The sequence below is a fragment of the Microcaecilia unicolor genome, chromosome 7 (assembly GCF_901765095.1).
Source record: "Microcaecilia unicolor chromosome 7, aMicUni1.1, whole genome shotgun sequence".
In the NCBI taxonomy this organism is placed as follows: domain Eukaryota; kingdom Metazoa; phylum Chordata; class Amphibia; order Gymnophiona; family Siphonopidae; genus Microcaecilia; species Microcaecilia unicolor.
Genome location: NC_044037.1, coordinates 199087725 through 199108142, shown reverse-complemented (window position 1 = coordinate 199108142; position 20418 = coordinate 199087725). Strand labels below are relative to the sequence as shown.

The 20418-nt window shown below is 42.9% G+C and overlaps 1 protein-coding gene across 6 annotated transcripts in view; it reads right to left on the bottom strand.

Annotated features, from left to right (window-relative positions):
• The window catches only part of ANKRD44 (ankyrin repeat domain 44), a 477800-nt gene that overhangs the window by 119531 nt on the left and 337851 nt on the right, over positions 1 to 20418 (bottom strand). For 3 of the 6 annotated variants that reach the window (XM_030208682.1, XM_030208687.1, XM_030208684.1), the window contains exons 14-16: positions 6048 to 6188; positions 1213 to 1296; positions 443 to 554 (exon numbers count right to left, since the gene is read on the bottom strand). In XM_030208682.1, coding sequence (XP_030064542.1) covers positions 443 to 554; positions 1213 to 1296; positions 6048 to 6188 — 337 coding nt within the window. The remainder of the gene's footprint in view (positions 1 to 442; positions 555 to 1212; positions 1297 to 6047; positions 6189 to 20418) is intronic. The other 3 variants (XM_030208683.1, XM_030208685.1, XM_030208686.1) reach the window with 2 other exon arrangements.

Genomic DNA, 20418 nt, shown 5'->3' with positions numbered 1-20418 from the left:
GCATACATGCTAACTCTGCCCGCGCTCTTCCCCCATTCAAGCCTTCCAGTAAAGTACATGCCATCATGTCACATATTTTTACACCAGTCAGTATTTTATAAGAGATCATTTACATGTGCATGTGGCCATGTAAGTGCAAGAATAAAATTATAATTCTAAAATAAAATTATTTATTACCAAAGTGATCAATACCATTGTGTCAGTTATCAAACCTGGCTATTTTCTAGGGCATTTGGCTGATGGGGGTTCTGAGTTTTTAGAGTTTGTGATTTGTAAGATTGTGTATTATTTCTATTTTTTCTTTATGAATGTTCTATTGTACCTCACCTAGATGTTTGGATAGGCGGGTTATAAATGTACTAAATAAATACAATAAATATAAATAAATTCATATATGGCTTTTGTACATGGAGAGGAAGTGCCAGTGTGTGTCATTACTCACCAGCTCTAGACACTGCCTGTGGCCATAGGCAGCTGCGTAGTGCACAGTGTTGTATCCCTCTTTGTCTCGGATTGATGGATTAGCATCATTCTGCAGCAGGAATTCTATGCACCTGTGAACAAATTTCAGGGTCTCATTCTGCACAGCAGCATTTAGCATGTCCAAGTACATAACTTTAAATTAAGGTTTATAACAACTCAGAGCTTGTGCTGTAGAAAAAAAAAATCTAATTAGCTGCCACTTTCCTCACAATTGCAGGCTAATCTCAGAATGAAACCGGAGAGGGGGAAAGCATCAATGTGGTCTGGTCTTGCAGTAAAGACTTCCTCATCTGAAGTAAACTATGCTCTATGGACTAGATTCTATATATATATCATGCCTTGATTTCTGTGCAAAATTCAAAGAGTCTTCTATAAAGTACACTTTAATTTAGGCATACGTTATAGAATACGCTGAGTGCTGCTGCGCGCAACTAAATTTAGCTTGCTTGTAACTGAAAGGAAGACATGCTTAATATTAAACATACTGCCCAAACTATCCAATATAAGCTGTATCTGTGAGGCAGCACAGAACACAAACAGAAACGGTGGAAAAAAACTCTGAAAGGTGCAATCTTAAGACAATGTTGGAGGAAGCAGAAAGTCAGGTTAGATCTAAGCAACATCACAATGCCAAACAAAGCGTTAGTGAAACAGGAACAGAAAGGGCAGGCATCCAGAGATTCAGCCTTGCTGCTGCAGCTGAAAGGAAAAAAAAAAAAAAAAACTTACAGTGCAGCTTCTTTCTCTTTCCGCTCACTGGCCTTTTCAAGTTCTTCGGCGTTTTCAGGGGAGTTACCTAAAATATTCTTTCTTCTTAATGGAAGGGACAGAAAAATGCAACGGGGATTTGAGCAATATCAGAGTTTTGCTTTACTTTCTTTCTCCTAGCACAATGAGAATGGAGCACCAAGGGGGTCCCACCAGGAAATGGTAATACTATTAGACCCAGCTCCTTTCCCCTTTATACTGATCCTCTAGTGTCCGCCACCTTTATTCCATCACCAGTTCCAAGTTGCTCTGGAAACTGTTTATCAACTTTGGGCCTGAACAGAGAGACCACACACCACATAGGGTTAACCACCAGCATTGGTGTTCAACTCTGTATTTACCAAATATACGTACAAGAGGTAACCACATCATCACTTGTATGTGCAAGTTAGGCCTGCTTTTTAGATGGCCTAACTTATGCGTATAAGTGAGTTTTACTGCTCTATGTATAACCATACCAGCCTACCTCTAACCTTGTCTATGCACAGGTTTTATGCGATGGGGTGGTCTATACATAAAACAGTATATATAAATAATTATCTGGCCACTGGAAGTCATTTTTTGTTGTTGTGCAGATTTATATTACAAGATTCAGAAGCATAAATCAAGTTAATGACTACTATATTCTCCTTTTTCACAGAGGGACACAAATGGCATGGAGAGAGGAATGGAATAATTTAGACCATGCTTGTCCAAGTTCAGCCTTTGGAGGCTGCAAGCAGACAGGTTTTCAGGATATTCCTAATGACTATGCATGAGAGGGATCTGCATACAATTGATGTAGTGGACATGCAAATCTTTCTCATGCATATTCATGAGGGGTATCCTGAAAACCTTGCCTGTTTGATGCCCTCAAAGAGCTAAATTTGGACAAGACTGTTTTAGACTAATTGGAGAAATGCTTTTGTAATTTTATTGGGACTTTGGAAACCTTAAAGAACTGGAGTGAAGAAGCTGCCTAATGGTTAGAGCAGCGGGCTGAGATCTAGGGAAGCCCAGTTCCAATCCAAATTCGGCTCTTTATAACCTTCGGTAAGTCACTTTGTAACCTTCACAACCTATGTGTAGCTACAGGAGACCCAGGGAAGGGAGAAGCAGGCCCACAGCATGCACCTTCACGACCCATGTGTAGCTACCATAACCTGGCTTAGTGACCCCTGAAGCAGGCAGCTGTGTTGGGTCTTTGAAGTCTAAATGCAATCTTCTCTAGTGAACCTTTACGGCATCTGGACTGACACTGTCTATCACCGATGTGGAATTGTTTCCCTTTATGGTGCTTCTTTAAACTACAATTATAGCTACACTAAGCCTCTAGTGTGTCCTCGTTTTTGTGAAACCCGTATACCATCCCTACTCCTGTGTATTTTGTTGATATCCTTACGTAGGGTGTTTTGCCTCCTCTTTTTCTTATTCCACCAGTGCAAGCAGTTATAAATTAATCCTGGAGAAGTTAAATTTATCAGGGCTCTGAATGAGAAGAACAGCATTTTAAGGGCTCAAGTAGGCTCTTAAAGAATTGCCTAGGGGTACACATACATATGAAGTACATATTGGCATGATATCACCCAGATATCATCATATACGGCACTCAGAGTTGCGTGTGCAAATTTGAGTGCACATGTAATTTACACGCACATTTTAACTGAGTAATAAGTCAATTAGCACCAATAATTGGGCACCATCAATTACTGGATCTAATTGGAAACAATCTGGAATTACAAGCACGTCTTGCTAAGCATACAACTGGAAAGGGAGTGTGGCTATGGGAGGGGCATGGGCAGACAAGGTTTTCACTAAAGATGAGCGCAGTATTATAGAATTCAGGGGATCTGCACCTGATTTACGCCATGTTTCAGTTGGTGTAAATCCCCATGCCCAAAGTTGGGCGCAGATCTCAGCACTACGCACTATTTTATAAATGGCACTCAAACTGGAGCACTGTTTATAGAATAGTGTTCAGCACTCATTTTTTTCGGCATACATATTTTGTCGCCATTTACAAAATCTAGTCCTAAACGCATAAGTGTTCTTAGGGTGTAGAAGGGGCTTTAGCATTTAAGTGCAAGCTTCATAAATATACACATATAAATACATTATTTAATCCATACGCACCAATTTTTTCCAGCACACTCATACATATAATTATACCTGCTTCAGAGCTGGCATAAATGTGTGCCTTCCTTCCCTGGGGTAATTATATAAAGGCCAGAAAAAAGGAAAACCAAACACTTCCATACATGGGAGCCAACTTTTCAAAATTGTTGGGGGAGCTTTACCCAACAGAAATTCTCTCTTCCTGGACAGAGCCAAGGAATTTGCTAAATATTGGGGGTGCTCAAGCACCCACAGAGCTGGCTCCTATGCTTCCACAAATCACAAGAAGACAAAAAGGCGGAAATGACCACAGGAAATATTCTGAGTTTTGTATACCGCTCGTTATTCCAAAAAGGATTCACAGCGGTTAACAGAGAAGAAGCTCTCTACATTAGAGGGAGTTTACAGGAATTATTGTCATACAAAGTTAACATCGGCCAACCAAAATTCTAATTTTCTCATTACTTGTCAAATAAATAAGTTTTCAAAGCCTTCCTAAAGAATGAATAAGACGGTAGACCATTCATAGTCTTGGGCAACGTATTCTAAAACCATGCCTCCTGAAAAGGAAAAGAACCCTCATAAATTGATTTTAATCAAACATCTTTTAAAACAGAATAACTCAATATTACAGTTTGATAGAAACCCAAACTCCTCCCAGAAGAGGGAATGTCAAGCAATTCTCCAAGCACATCTGAATTTAATCCAAAAATCATTTAAAAACCAAACAGGCTATTTTAAATCTAATACACTAATGTACAGATAGCCAATGAAGATAGTACATAAGTACATAAGCACCGCCATACTGGGAAAAGACCAAGGGTCCATCAAGCCCAGCATCCTGTCTCCGACAGCGGCCAATCCAGGCTTCATGAACCCGGCAAAACCCCCCAAAAAAGGTGATATACTGTCGAAGTGACCCAATCCACAGCGCAGTCTGGTAACAACTGTAAACAATTACTTAAATTTACTAGAAACCTGACAGTATAAAGAATTATATTAACCCAGTCGAGGAAGGAGGACTGCCTAAACCAAACCCCTAAAATCATCATATTGTAAAGAAGATCTTATTGCTCGCATTTGTCTAAGTCTAAAAAAGAATCTTTTACTTGAAGTGCTAACCTAACAACAATTTAGAATCCAGAATTATCCCCAATACTCTGTAATGTTCCAGGACAACATAAATCCAAAATTTGTCATCACATACAGTATCTCAAACTGGAGTACAATCGAAGTCTCAAATTGAAGAGCATGTGCTGTATAGATGAACCCAACACAGGCCGTGTTTCGGCTCAAATGCCTTCATCAAAGTCCTGCTATATAACACAAAGCATACTCACAAGTGAGACAGAATATTAACAACACAAAGGTGAAAAACTTTGTCCTTTGGTCAACCTTTGGCTCCTGATTAGGGGTCCGTACCCTGGGGTTCTCGGTCCAATCTGTCCTGTAGCTGTGGCTCTCCTCCCCAGGTTTTTCTAGTTGTCTGACTCTGGGAAGGAGAGCCACAGCCATGGGACAGATTGGGCTAAGAATCCCAAGGCACGGACCCCTAATCAAGAGCTGAAGGTTGGACAAAGAACAAGGTTTTTCACCTTTGTGTTATTCTGTCTGATTTTGGGGTATGCCTTGTGCATTATATAGCAGGACTCCTGATGAAGGAATGTGAGCCGAAACAGGCCTGTGTTGGGTCCATTTATACAGTACATGTATAAATTTGAGTCTCAATTTGAGACTGTGTATATGACAACAAATTTTGGATTTATATTGTCCTAGAACATACTTCCTGTGCTTATTTCTTTGTCTTCTTGTAATATATAAAGGCACACAGGTATATATCTTGCCTTTATAAAATAGACCCAACACATGCATCTGTGTCTGGTTAGCACTGAACCCTGTTAAAAAAATATCTTCCACATGTATAGAAATGTGGACTCAAGCATATTTAGCAACTGGGACCAGGGTAATATATTGTCAGGCTAATAATATTCCTCCTCTGGAGAAAATGTGGTAATGCTGAGGAAAGAGAGGGTCAAAACACCATCACTGCTTTCAGTGCATTCCCTTTAAGGTATCACAGAAGTTTGAAACTCAAAACACCTATACTCAAATGCCACTAGTAGCAGTGTCTAGCTCACTATAAACCAAAGTGTGTGCATTTCATTTCCTCTTTATTTTATTTTTTTGGGCAAGGGGAAGGAAGGAAACAGTTTTCAGTTTCTTTTATTTTACTCCATGTCAGAAGAAATGTTGCTTTCAGCTCCCTTGTTGTTTTAAAACAGCACAGCTCTATACTTTTTATGAGGGTTGATTAGTCAAAAGCTGTCGATCCTCCTCTACCTAGCAGTAGTCTGTGGTGAATGTGTGGGCTGACACTGCTGCTCCAGGCCCACATGTAGCATGGGAATCAAGACATAAATGAAAGTACATGTTTGTTTGCCCTTCTATAACAAGGTTGTGGCAGAATAAAGTTTGAGAAGCACTGGCTTAGGGGATCCTGAGGCAGAAGGGAGGATGTGAAGACGTGATTGCCTGCTTCCACACTGAACCTCACACAGCACTGTGTGCTTCAAAGGGCGAGTTACATCCAGGCTGCATAACTCTCAACCTACAAATTACATGACCTAAAGGAAGTAGAAACAGAAGCATGGGAGCAAATGCAAAAAAAAAAAAAAAAAAAGAACATAAAAAGGCTTGTTTACTTTCTGTCCATGTCTGAAGCTGCAGCATAGTGTAGAGCCGTGCGGCCCCAGTCATCCATCTCATTTATATTGGCACCTGTGCTCACCAGAGTCTCGATGCAGTGGAAATGACAGTTTGCAGCTGCGTAGTGCAAGGGCGTCCTAGAAGAGAAATAGCACAAGATTATTTCAAAAATGGCCCACAAAGTGAGACTGCCATTTGGAGTCACTTTCACCTGTGATTCCAAATGGTAGTCCCATTGCTAGAGGCAGGTGAAAGGAAAAACTCCTCACCGAGCCATCTTGCCATCATCCTAAGCAATTCTGCTATAGCTGCTCATAAGTTGGGGATCAAACAGGCTCATTAAATAGAAAAAGATCAGATGAAGAGGGTGATCTTAAACGAGGTCACCTGTGATCCTTGTAATTAGACTGAGGTGTCCCTTGGGGTCCATGTTATTGCCCCTTTTATTTAATAAAAACATCCAGCCATTGGCTCACTGTGTTAAATCATCTAGTTTAAAGGATCTTATGCAAAAGTGAGAGTGTTGAAATCCACAGTCAGCTACAGTCTGAGCACCAAGCAGAAATGTCAAGTTAAAACAGTGCCTGGAGGATGTCAGCTGCTAGATACTGAACAGTAAACTACAACTGAATCCTTCAAAAAAAAAAAAAAAAAGAAGAAGAAGACGCATTTTGGGACACAAGGCCCACTGCTTCCACCTTTCCTTGACTGTATGGGTACTCCAGTCCAATTCCATGATGAGGTAAAAATATTGGGTGTTATTCTGGATAAACAACTTGACTATACTCTGTCACTTTTCAGTTTCTGTCAAGGGTACAAGGTATCCTAGGGAAGCTCCCAACCCCTCTATTGACCATCATATCCCTGGAGCTTTCCCCCCTGAGACCTTGATAATTACATTCAACAATCATGACTACCCCAACATCACCCTTGCCAGATCCTGCACAAAATGGGCACCATACTTTGTTTTCTATATATTTACATAATTAAGACTATTTTCCAAAGCAATTTATTCAAGTAAATGGATTAGCTGGAAATTGTTCATCATCCCTGAGGGTATAAGTACATGCTGATGGTTCTTTAAGTTGTTTGGCTATAAGACTCTATTGTTTTGCTTTGACTACAGTTGCTCTTTGCTGTTCCCCAGATGATGCCACTCTAGGCAACGGTTAGTTCACCTACAGGCTTATTTTCGAAAGAGAAGGGCGCCCATCTTTCGACACAAATCGGGAGATGGGCGTCCTTCTCCCAGGGTCGCCCAAATCAGCATAATCAAAAGCCAATTTTGGGCATCCCCAACTGCTTTCCATCACGGGGACAACCAAAGTTCCCGGGGGCATGTTGGAAGCATAGTGAAGGCGGGACTGGGGCGTGCTTAACACATGGGCATCTTCAGCCGATAATGGAAAAAAGAAGGGCGTCCCTGACGAGCACTTGGCCGACTTTACTTGGTCTATTTTTTCTTGTGACCAAGCCTCAAATAGGTGCCCGAACTGACCAGATGACCACCCTAAAAAAAAAAACTTTAAAAAATATTTTTTTTGCCAGCCTCAAATGTCATACCCAGATCCCTGACAGCAGTATGCAAGTACCTGGAGCAGTTTTAGTGGGTGCAGTGCTCTTCAGGCAGGTGGACCCAGGCCCATCCCCCCCTACCTGTTACACTTGTGGTGGTAAATGTGAACCCTTCAAAACCCACCACAAACCCACTGTACCCACATCTAGGTGCCCCCTTCACCCCTTAGGGCTATGGTAGTGTTGTACAGTTGTGGGTAGTGGGTTTTGGGGGGGGGGGGGGGTTTGAGGGGCTCAGCAGACAAGGTAAGGGAGCTATGCACCTGGGAGTAATTTCTGAAGTCCACTGCAGTGCCCCCTAGGGTGCCCGGTTGGTGTCCTGGCATGTCAGGAGGATCAGTGCACTACGAATGCTGGCTTCTCCCACGAGCAAAGGGCTTGGATTCAGTCGTTTCTGAGATGGGCGTCCTTGGTTTCCATTATCGCCGAAAACCGGGGACGACCATCTCTAAGGTCGACCTTAAATTTCGTGATTTGGGCGTCCCCGACGCCCATCTTGTTTCGATAATACGGGTTTCCCTGCCCCTTCACGAGGATGTCCTCAGGAAAACTTGGGCGCCTCGTTCGATTATGCCCCTCCTAATGGTTAAGCCAGCCCTGCACTCATCTGGATTACTGTAATTTGCTACTCATGGGATTACCAAGAAATCAGATGAACTGCCTGCAGTTTATACAAAACACTGCTGCTCGCTTATCTGGATTGAAACTATGGGACCATGTGACACAGTCATTAAAACAGCTTCACTGGCTTCCAATTCAAAGCGAAGTCAGTTTTAAGAACTTGGCACCGACCCCTAAGGCCCCCTATGGGACATGACCTAAATATCTCGCTGAATGACTATTCATAATCCATTCTGGACTATGTGTTCTAGCCAAGATTATCACCTTTAATCATCAACCATTAAACCAGCAGAAATCCATAAATTAAAGTTTTCTGTCATGTCATCCACTCTTAGGAATTCAATACCAAAAGAAGGCTGTTTCATTTTCGATTCTCTGATTTCAAGGGAAAAATGTAGGGCTTGGCTCTTTGAGTCTGCCTTAGCATGAGGTTCACAGAAAAGATTAACGGATTAAACTCAAAGAAGAAAAGAGGAAAATACAACTAGCAAAAGTACAAGCGGAAGAAAAATGGCTAAAGATGTAAAGAGAGATAACATCTTTTTCAGATATATTGGGGAGAGAAGAAAAGCTAGGAATGGCAATGTAAGACTGAACGATGCTGCGAACCGCTGTATGGAGAGGGATGAGGATAAAGCAAATGTGCTAAACCAATACTTCTCTTTGGTGTTCAGGGAAGAAAATCCTGGAGGACCGTGGTTGGCTTCCAAGGGTATATCTGGGAATGGAATGGATATTAAACTGTTCACATAAGAAAACGTTAACAAACAACTTGAAAATCTGAAAGTGGAGAAAGCTATGGGTCCAGATGGGATAGATCCCAAGATACTGAGAGAATTCAGAGAAATCCTAGCTGGACCTCTTAAGGATTTATTTAATAGATTCTTAGAGATGGGAGAGATTCCGCAGGATTGGAGATGAGCAGATGTGGCCCCTCTTCACAAAGCAGGGACAGGGAAGAAGTGGGAAACTACAGGCTGGTAAGCCTCATGTTGGTGACAGGAAAATAATGGAGCTGTTGCTGAATGAAAAGATAGTTAACTTTCTAGAATCCAACGGGTTGCAGGATCTGAGGCAACATGGGTAGTTAACTTTCTAGAATCCAACGGGTTGCAGGATCCGAGGCACATGGGTAGTGGGGTGCCTCAGGGGTGGGGCCTGGGGCTGATTCTGTTTAATATATTTGTGAGAGACATTACTGAAGGGTTAGAAGGAAAAGTTTGCCTCTTTGCGGATGACATGAAGGTAGCCAATAGAGTGGATACCCTGGATGGAGCAGAAACCATGAGAAGGGATCTCCAAAAATTAGAAGAATCTTTAAAAGACTGGCAGTTAAAATTTAATGCACAGACATGCAGAGTGATACACTTGTGGTGCAGAAACCCACAGTACAGCTCAGGAGAGGGACTTTGGGGTAATGGTGTCTGAAGATCTCAAGGTGAGGAAACAATGTGACACGGTGGTGGCCACAGCCAGAAGAAGTATAGAGAGGAGTATAACCAGCAGGAGGTGTTGATGCCCCTGTACAAGTCATTGGTGAGGCTCCACTTGGAGTATTGTGGTCAGTTCTGGAGATGGTATCTTGCTAAGGATGTAAAAGACTTGACGCAGTTCAGAGAAAAGCAACAAAATGGTAAGGATTTTGTGCCACAAGACACATAAGGAGAGACTTGATGACCCGAGGAGAGACAGGGGTGATATGATACACGTATTAAAATATTTGAAAGGTATTAATATACAAAGAAACTTTTTCCAGAAATGGAGAGGTGGTAGAACTAGAGGACACAACTTTAGATTGCAGGGGGGATGACTCAGGAACATCAGGAATTCCCTCCCGCATGAGGTGATAGAGATGAAAACAGTAACAGAATTAAAAATTGCACAGGATAAAACACAAAGAATCTTGTATGGAAGGCATGGAACCAAACAAGCTTAGCGGTGATTAGATGGGCAGATTCAACTTCAGTAGTTGAATAACAAGGCCAGTGTTGGGCAGACTGGATGGACCTTATGGGTCTTTATTTGTCACCATCTACTATGTTATGAAAATTAGAACATAAGCATTGCCTTACTGGTAAGGACCGAAGGTCCATCAAGCCCAGCATCCAGTTTCCAAAAGTGGCCAATCCAGATCCAAGTATCTGGCAAGATCCCAAAAGAGTATTAATTAGCATTAGTGCGCACTAGCTAGATAATGCAGGGTTAACAAGGGAGCACTTAGTGTCTCCTAAATAGAAGGTGGTAAGTGCTCCTGAGTTACTTTTTGCAGGTGCCACGCACTAACAGGAACATTAGCACATGAACTGCAAAAAAAAAGAAAGAAAATACCCGACTTATGCAGTGGTAAATCTGGTCCTAGCACTTGGGAAAATCCTGTGTAGAATGAGTTAAGCCCAAATTTCACTGCACCTTAGAAAAATGGCCATTAGTTCACAAATAAGAAAATGATAACCTTCGGCCAACGCCTCCTTAAAGTGAACTGGGTCTTTTTCCTTAATTAAAACAAATGTTGGCAATTCTAGAAAATGAAGCAGGGACGGGGACAAACTTTGTCCCCATCCCCATGTCATTCTCTAATGCAGACAATGATGTTTTGATTTTTTTTCTGAAAAACAAGCAAAAGTGCTGGCCAAAACTGGCAAAACTTGCACAGGGGGCTCCTGTGCACTCCTGCTACCAGCACTTCTTCTGAGATGACATTTTCTATTGTGGGAAGGACTATGGAAGACAGGAAAGCTAGACTGAATCCTGAGATTATTGAAGACTTATTCATCCACAGATTTAAAAAATCATAACAGTGCTTCATAGGGCAACAGCTGTACAGAATATTATTCCTTTTTATACTTTAATTAAAAGATTTAAATATAATACCATAAGTGTTTGAGGCTTGGGCAGATATGGACAGAGCCCATGGGGATGGGGCGGGCACAGAGACAGAGCTTGTTGGGATGGGGACAGAGCCCATGGGGGGGGGGGGGGACGGGGCCAATTCTAGTAGTAGTATCCAAGTTATATAGCACTGAAAGCTGACTACTGAGCATATAGTTGCATTTGCTCCCACACAGACTTAGATACTACTACTGGTAGGAAGACAATCTCAGGTGCAAATGAACTGAGGTTAGCAAACCCCGTCAATTACAATAAAAATGACATTCACTGTGGGCCAGTTTTCTAAGGGTTTAACTAACTCTGGGCTATCAGGAGCATCATAAGCCGGAAACCATGCCTAGTGTAGCACACCCCCAAGCTCTCCTGCCCTGCCCACCTGTGTCACGCTGGCAAGGGAAGCCAATAAACAAGGCATAAGTTTGGCACCCGTTTCCCTTTTGCTCTGAGTGGCTGCACCAGCCACAGAGATCTAGCTACAGCCCTGGAGCTAGCCAGTTATAACTCTGCTTTTAAAAATGTTTCCCTTCCAACCCCCCCCCCCCCTCCCCCCCAATAACAGGTTTGCCAATATGGAAGGGCCAAACAGGCGCTTGTGTCTCCTCATAAAACACAAGAAGCAAAGTCTCAAAAATCACAATTAGACTAAAGACAAGGATTAGATTAGGTTTATTAATTTTTAGTCTGCCCTATCCAGAGCACATTACAATAAAAACATTCATAAAATATACAATAAAGGAAAATACAAAAGCAGCAAAAACAAGACGTATCAAAAATACATCACTTAAAATAGGACAATGAAAGCCTTAAACAAGAGAAAGTCTATTAGGTGCTTCCGAAATGCTGGCTCGTAGGTCTCACATTTGAGCCGCAATGGCAGACTGTTCCATTCAATAGGATCATGGATGAAAAAAGTAACCATCCTTGTGAGTTTCCAGGCACAAGTGTTGTAATGCAGGAGTCACCAGCACATGCTGTGCTCTGAGCTCAGGAGCAGGACTAAATGTTTATAAAATATGCACAAACAACAAAGGTAACTCTATGAAGTGGGAACCACATTTAGGCACCAAGTATGCCAAGTAGGCACCACAATTTAAGGACAGTATAGAATAGGGAGTGAAGTACTTCTGTGTATGAAAGAAGAGCAGGACTTGGGGGTGATCATATACAGGGAGAGGAATGGCCAGCAGGAAAAAAAGGAGATAGTGACCTTGTGTAAGGTCTCTGCTGAGGCCCCATTTAGAATACCGTGTGCAATTCTGGAGACCGCACCTTCAAAACATATAAACAAAATGGAGTCAGTCCAGAGGGTGACTACTAAAATGGTCAGTTGTCTTCATCATGAAAGCATATGGGGACAGACTTACAGACCTCAATATGTATACTCTGGAGGAAAGGTGGGAGAGAGAGGATATGATAGAGACATTTAAATATCTGTATGACATTAATATACATGAGGTGAGCCTTTTTTCAAATGAAGGAAATCTCTGAATGAGAGGGCATATGATGAAGTTAAGAGGTTATAGGCTCAGGAGTAAACTAAGAAATACTTTTTTACGGAAAGGGTGGTGGATGCGTGGATTAGCCTTCTGGTGGAGGTGGTGGAGATAAGGACTGTATCTGAATTTAAGAAAGCGTAGGAAAGGCACTTGGGATCATGTAGGCAGAGGAGCAGATAGTGGATGCAAGGATTGGCAGACATGATGGGCCATTTGGCCTTTATGTGCAGTCATGTTTCTATGCAAAATAACTAGAATACTGGCATACACGAGTGTCAATGCCAAAATTCAGCTACATGTTATTCTATAAAAATGTGCCTAAATGTAATGGCACATAGTTGAAGGTAGGCACATAGTTGGTAGTGTCTGGCTGAAGCATGGGCTGGTACTCAGTATCCAAGCAGTTTTCTGAACAATCCAAGAACAAGCATTTGCATCAGCAAGATGGCTGGCACAAGTGGTTGCATCTAAACGCATATGTGCATATATACATACATACACGTATATACCTGATTGTGCTATAAAGGAAAGTAGCAGGGCCGGTTTTAGACATGGTGGGGCCCGGGACAGAAATTAAGGAGGGGGCCCCTGATCTCCCCATCTGCATTGCTATTATGCGCTCCAGGCATCTCTTTCCCTTCTCCCCACCACAGTCCATCTCCCTCTCTTCCCCTCATCTTGTGATCTTCTTTAAAATTTGCATTTCCCTTCTCAGAGGGGCCCCAGCCTGGCAGCCATCCTCACAAGCTGCCTCCAGTTGTCCCCAAGCTTTTTTCTCTGCCGTGATCCACCCAGGTGGAAATAAAAAATTGCATCGGGGGGGGGGGGGGGGGATCACGGCAGAGAGGGAGCACTTCGGAGGCAGCTGCAGGCAGCTAGTGAGAATGGCTGCCAGGCTGGGGCCCCTCTGAGAAGGGAAATACATTTTTAAAGAAGCTCGGGAAAGGAGAAGGACTGTGGTGGGCATAAATGGAAGAGATGCCTAGACTGCGGAGTCCCCTGGAGCTCTGGGGCCCAGGACGGCTGCCCTATTTGTCCTCCCCTAACACTAATCCTGGAAAGTAGGTACCTACTTTCCATTGTAAACTAGGTGCTACATAGGCGCACTGTTTGAAGAATTGCCCTTAATCATCTGGATTATATATATGGTGCCCAAAATTGCACACACAATTTGAGGAACGAGACAATAGTTAGTAATAATTGCAGTTAATTGGCTCCAATGAGGATTTGCGTTGCATGTGCACCTTGCTAAGCGCTATTCTATAAAGATATGCATACAAACTTTTAGGCACACAAATGAAGAGGGGCCACGGTCATTGGAGGGGCATAAGTGGGTCTGGGGCATCCACAAAAGATGCGTGCAGCATTATAGAATTTGAGGAATTTGAACCTAACATACGCATGAAGATTTACATCATGTTTCAGTTGGTGTAAATCCCCATGCCCAAAGGTGGGTGTGGACCTCGGCGCTATGCACTATTCTATAAATGGCGCCCAACTCAGAGCACTGTTTATAGAATAGTGCTCACTACTCTCTTTTTGGCGTCCAAATTTGTCCATCATTTACTGAATCTAGTCCAATATGCATAAAATACGATACCACGCACATTCTGCCCATGAGCACAACTACATGTGGATTGCATAAAAGTAAGCACCTTCTTGGTCTTCATGTGTACTTTTATATGCTTAAGTCCTGGGTTAACTTTATAAAATCAATTAAATATCAATATAATTATCTACAGTTCATTCCGCAAATGTTTGAAATCGCATCTCTTTAGTAATTCTTATCAAGAGAAAACTAATTTTCTCTTTTAATTTCCTTTTAATATCAATTTATACGAAGTGTATTCATAAAATTACTTCTGTATACATACTTGATCATTAATTCAGGTACTTTAGTTATATTGTACCATGCACCAACTTAAAACAACTGTATGCTACTCATGATAATAATCTCTAATGTATTGTTCTTAATATCTCCTCTTTCATTGCTATAGTGATTGATATACATTACAGTCAGTATTTTTCTTACACTTACTTGCTATAACCTTCCCAATCTCTCAACTTATATCCAATTGACTACTATGGTTCTAATCTGTTCTTTCCACTGCTATATTGATTAATTGCTGTAAGCCACATTGAACTCAAGATTCATTGGGATAATGTGGGATATAAATGCCACAAATAAATAAAGGCTCTTTTACACACGAGAATCCCTTTAGGAAATTACTCCCTGATTGGCTAAACTTACAAGGTGGCTTTAGGGGCCTTTCTATTCTGTGTTTATGACTTAGTGCTCTGTCTACTGAAGCGCTATAAGATTTTGCAGTCATTGTGTATTAATTACCAAACCTAACACGCAGTAACTGCAAAAGTTCTGCATTAATTGTTGGGGGCATTCCCAGCATGTTCCCATTCAGATAATGCACAGGAAATGCCATTACCATGCATTAAAAGGTAGATTCAGTAAAAGGTGCTCAAACCTGGACGCTGAAAAAAAGCAGAGCAGAGTGTTCTATAAAGGAGGCGCTCCCTTTATAGAATAATGCTTAAGCACAGATCTCATGCCTAAATTTCGGGCACCATAGTTAAGCCTGCTGAAACTTGGTGTAAATACTGACACCCAAGTTGGTGCGCATCTTTAGGGAACGCCCCGACCCACCCCTGCCTTCACCTCCTTTGGAGTTACACGTCATAGGTTTTGCGCACAGATCTGTGTAAAATAGTGCTTAGCAAGACACATGCGCAGATACAAAATGTTACCAGTTAATGCCAATAATTGATTGTTAGCACCCAATTATTTGTGCTAATTGGCTCATTAGCCAATTTAGTTGTGCGTGCAACTAAGGAACACATGCAACTTTGGGTGCCCAAATTTGGGCACCCTTTATAGAATCTGGGGGTAAATGCATTGTAAGCACCACAGTGTGTATTTGATGTTGCATGTGCTACATTATCTGCCTCATTAAAGGTTTATGCATAGTACCTACTTCCATATTAACTGTAAGGTGCAGCCCCTTCCCATTCTCTGCCCTGTTCCATTTCAGCTTTTAAAGTGCCAGACAATATGCATTAACTGCTAAAGTGTCGCACTCACTGTTAGAAGCTTCTTAAACAGCTGGTTAGCAATAATTGGTTAAGTTTGGTAAGTGGTGTAGAAAGGGCGGGGCAATAGGTGCGGTCTGCCCCGGGTGCAGGCAGTTAAGAGGGTGCACTGAGCAGCCACGCAGTTGTCAGCTCTGTTGGTCCCTTGCCCCCTCCAATATCAACTTCCTGTTCTGGGGCAGGGGACCATCAGAGCCGACAGCCGTGCAACTGCTCAGTGCACTCCTTTACTGCGTGGAGGGCTGGAGGAGGATGGTGGCGGGGGGGGGGGGGGGGGGAGGGGGAGGAGGAAGGAAATGAGCCTGGAGGAGGGGGTTGCTTCCACCAGGTGGCACACCAAGCTACATGCTCAAACCCAGGTGCACAGAAGACCTAAATCCGATTTAGAAAGCATCTTCAGCTGATTATGTTCATCTGAATTTCACCTAAAGGTCACCACATAAATTAACCAGTTAATTTCTCATTTTCAACCACAATGTGTGATATGCTACTGTGTGTTAACACAGCAGATACACACCTCAATAAGTGGTGTTAACTGCATCCACGTTATCGTCCAATGCAGTTAACTGCATGGTACTGCTGTACAATTGGTCAAAAGTTTTCAATTTGATTCACTCAAATGAATCAATTTTTCGATTAGATTCCATTTTTTTAAGGCTAATATATGTAACTGAGTAGATTAGGTGTGTTATATTTATGTAAGTTGTGATCTGAATATCATGTGTATTGGCCTACAATGTAAAATTGTAAAAGTAGACAAACAAGACAACTAGAGATAGTCAATATTTTTAACAACAAATTTCACTTTAGTCCTTATTCAATGCTGCTGACAATCTATAACTGTAATATGAACAACTCATATTGTGAGCAGGCAGTCTTACATAATGTCAAAAAGAAAGTTAGGTCAGGTCCTACATCTTCCATTTTTTATTGAGAAAAATCAATTTGTCTGTTTTGGCTGGCTTCAGACAATTGCGTCTTGCAGCTATAATTTGTCCAACAGCAGAAAACATTCTTTCCAACAGCATAGAAGTCGCTGGCATACACAGAAACTCTCATACAAGCTGGTTCAGCAGTAGCAATTTCTCTTGCCTTTGCTGCCAGAAACTAAAAATGTCACCACCAGTTTCCAATGGATCTTTGTGTTTATAGCAGGCAAGTTCTGCACTGCATCTGATTTGAATATTGCTGTTATAGTCTGATTGTGATGGAAGTCTGGTTTATTAGCTGCAATACTGGTCTCTTCCACCGTTTCCCAGAAACTGTGTTTGTGTCAAGACTTATCCAAGATCTGCAACAGCCAACGATGGCAGACTGGATAGGCCATTTGGCCCTTATCTGCCATCATGTTTCTATGTGTGAGCGATCTCCTCCACAGAGGTTGTGCTATACTGTACATCAGTGGTTTACATTTTTACAATCTCTTGAGTTGCAACTGCAATCAGGGCCGGTCTTAGGGCGAGGCGACCGAGGCGGCCGCATAGGGCCCCGCGCGGCGCGCCTGGGGTTGCCCCGCCTATTACCTGAGGAGGGCGGGACTTAATGCGGGAAGAGCCTATTACCTCAGAGGAGGGCGGGACTTAATGCAGGAAGGCTGGCCCGACGACATGCAGGAGATTTTTACTAGCAGAGCAGACGCGAGGCGCTGCCTGCTACTCGGCGCTTCTCAATTTTTTTTTAAAGTTAGTGGGTGCAGCAGGAGAAAAGAGTTGGTTGGTGGGTCGGGTCGGTCGGGGGGGGACTCGGATGTGAGAAGGGGTGGGATGGGGGTTCTCAGTTGGGGGGAGGGGTAAGGGGGACTCAGATGTGAGAAGGGTGTGGGATGGGGTTCTCAGTTGGGGGAGGGGTAAGGGGGACTCAGATGGGAGAAGGGTGTGGGATGGGGGTTCTCAGTTGGGGGAAGGGGGTAAGGGGGACTCAGATGGGAGAAGGGTGTGGGATGGGGGTTCTCAATTGGGGGTGGGGGTAAGGGGGACTCAGATGGGAGAAGGGTGTGGGATGGGGGTTCTCAGATGGGAGAAGGGGGCTGGAACTGGGGTTTGAGAAGGGGCCATATGGGAAATGGGGGCATGCATGGGGCTGGTGGGAAAATGGGGCATGCGTGGTCAGGTGGGAGAATGGTTCTGGGGGCTGAAAAAGGGGGGCTCTAATATAAGACATGTGGATGAAGGGGGCTGGAACTGGGGGCTGAAAAGGAGGTAGGTGGGATAAGGGGTCTAGTACTGGGACTGGATGCTGAAAAGGGGCAGGGGCTGAAACTGTGGGTACTGGGGCTGAAAAGGAGATAGGGAGAAGTGGCTGGGGCTGAAGCTTGGACTGGTGAGAGAAAAGGGCTGGGGACTGGGGTTGAAACTGGGGGCTGAAAAGGGGACAGGGAGGAGTGGCTGGGGGCTGAAGCTCGGGACTGGTGGGAGAAAAGGGCTGGGGCTGAAACGGGGGACTGGTGGGATAGTGGGGCTGGAACTGGGGGCTGAGATCCTGGATGGAAGGGGGAGCGAGAGGGAGGGCAGACCCGGATGGATGGGAGAGGGAGGTTAAATGGTGGATTGAAGGGGCAGAGAGAAAGGGCAGACAGTGGATGGAAGGGATAGAAAGGGCAGACAGTGAATGGAAGGGGCAGAGATAGAGGGCAGATGTGCACGGAAGGGGCAGGGAGAGAGGGCAGACATTGGATGAAGGGGACAGCAGAGAGGGCAGACCACTGGATGGCAGAGAGAGAGCGAAGACAGATGCTGGATGGAAGGAAGACAGTGAAAAGAAGATGAGGAAAGCAGAAAACCAGAGACGACAAACTGTAAATAAAATATATATATATATTTTTTGCTTTAGGATATTGTATTGTAGCTGTGTTAATAAATGTTTATAATAGAACATGTAAATAAGGTAATCTTTTTATTGGACTAATTTTAATACATTTTGACAAACTTTCGGAGAACAAAGCCCCCTTCCTCAGGTCAGGTCAGGATAGGATACTGTAACAGCTCTATACTGTATTGACCTGAGGACGGAGGTTTTGGCCTCTGAAAGCTAAATGTATTAGTCCAATAAAATGCTATTATTTTATTTTCTATATTTGTTTTATTTCTATTTGTTAATTTGTAAAGTGGTGATTGGTATTTGTTAGTTTTTTTTCAAATTTACATCTGTTGTCTTTATATTTTGCACAGTACTGGGGCACATTTTCTGTTTCTGTGGTGTTGTATTGTATGCAGAGTCTGGCATCTTGGGGGTTCAGTTTAATTTTTGTCTAAATAGAAAGTTTAAATATTACTACTTATTCTATAGTGGATTAGGGTGTATCTGTGTTTGTGAAAAAGACATGGTTTTCAGTTGGCATTGACTGTGTAGGATCGACAAGCCCTGGAGCTGGGGGCCTTGGAGCTCGGAGGGAGGGGTGGCCGGCTCTGGAGCTAGGGTGGGGGCGGAGTTAGGGTGGGGCGGGGATAGGGAGAGGGCCCTGTCAAATTGGTCTGCATAGGGCCCCGCACTTGCTAAGACCGGCCCTGACTGCAATGGCATCTGATACTTCACCTTAGGTTGACTTGAATCTCAGATCAAAGAAGCTGCTTAATCTATAAAAATTATCAAATAATATATCTTGAAATCTATGCAATAAACTTTTCTTCAGCTCTTCAAAGTTTGCCTATTCTGAATTTTCAGTAACAGAATCTGTTTCAATTTCAACATTAACATCAACTTCCGGCCCTGCCTCTCCTGATTTTCCCCCATATCTTGTACTGATCAAATCAATCAGATGTTCAACCAGTGGATGAACAACAGACACAGTAACATACTGTTCTCCAGATGCAATTATTGTGGCTTCTTCAAAGTTTGTGGGCCAGATCAGTCATGATCTGCAGGCACAGCTTTCTTTGTGGTTTTATTGCTGCTGCTGCATAAAGCTAAACCAGGGTTGCTCAAATTCAACTGCACTTCGCAAAGTAATGCAAGAACTGCTCCAAAGTGTTTTCACCTCCACTATCAGTGTCTTCACTGGAATTCCCAGTATTTCTTGAGCAGTTTTTCAACTTTCATTGAGTACAGTACTGTGATGGAAAGTGCCGACAAGATTGCAGAATTTATTAACAGCAGTATTGACTGCTGGATGAGAATACAGTCCATCTTCCACACACAACTGCACAGTGTGTCCAAAGCAGCAATGGTGAGGGGTACAGATTCCTTTCTGAATAAATATCCCAACAGCTTTTTTCACTGACATAGCATTATCAGTAACAACTGCAAAAACTTTGCCTTTTAACTTCCATTTCTTCACTGCACTTTCCACGGCATCTGCTATATTGTCACATGTGTGTCTCCCTGGCATGTATCGCATATCAAGCACAACATTCATGCCATGTGCTGTGATTGTAATATAAGCCTCCATGGTTCTGTTGCTCCAGAGATCTGTGGTAATGCTTACATAGCTCAGACTTTGAAGCCGACTCAAAACATAGAAGGACACTTCGTCATATTTAGCTTTGATCATTCTACCTAAAGTTTGATGTGATGGCATGGCATAACTTCCATTGAAGCCTGAGAATAGGTCAAAAAGCCTTCATCCTTAAAACGCTAAATGGCTGCATATCTTTAATAATAAAATACATGAAGGCAGCGTGGATATATTTTTAATCTCCTGGTGGAAAAATGATGAAACCCAGGCTTGAGAAGACACTGCTGATGC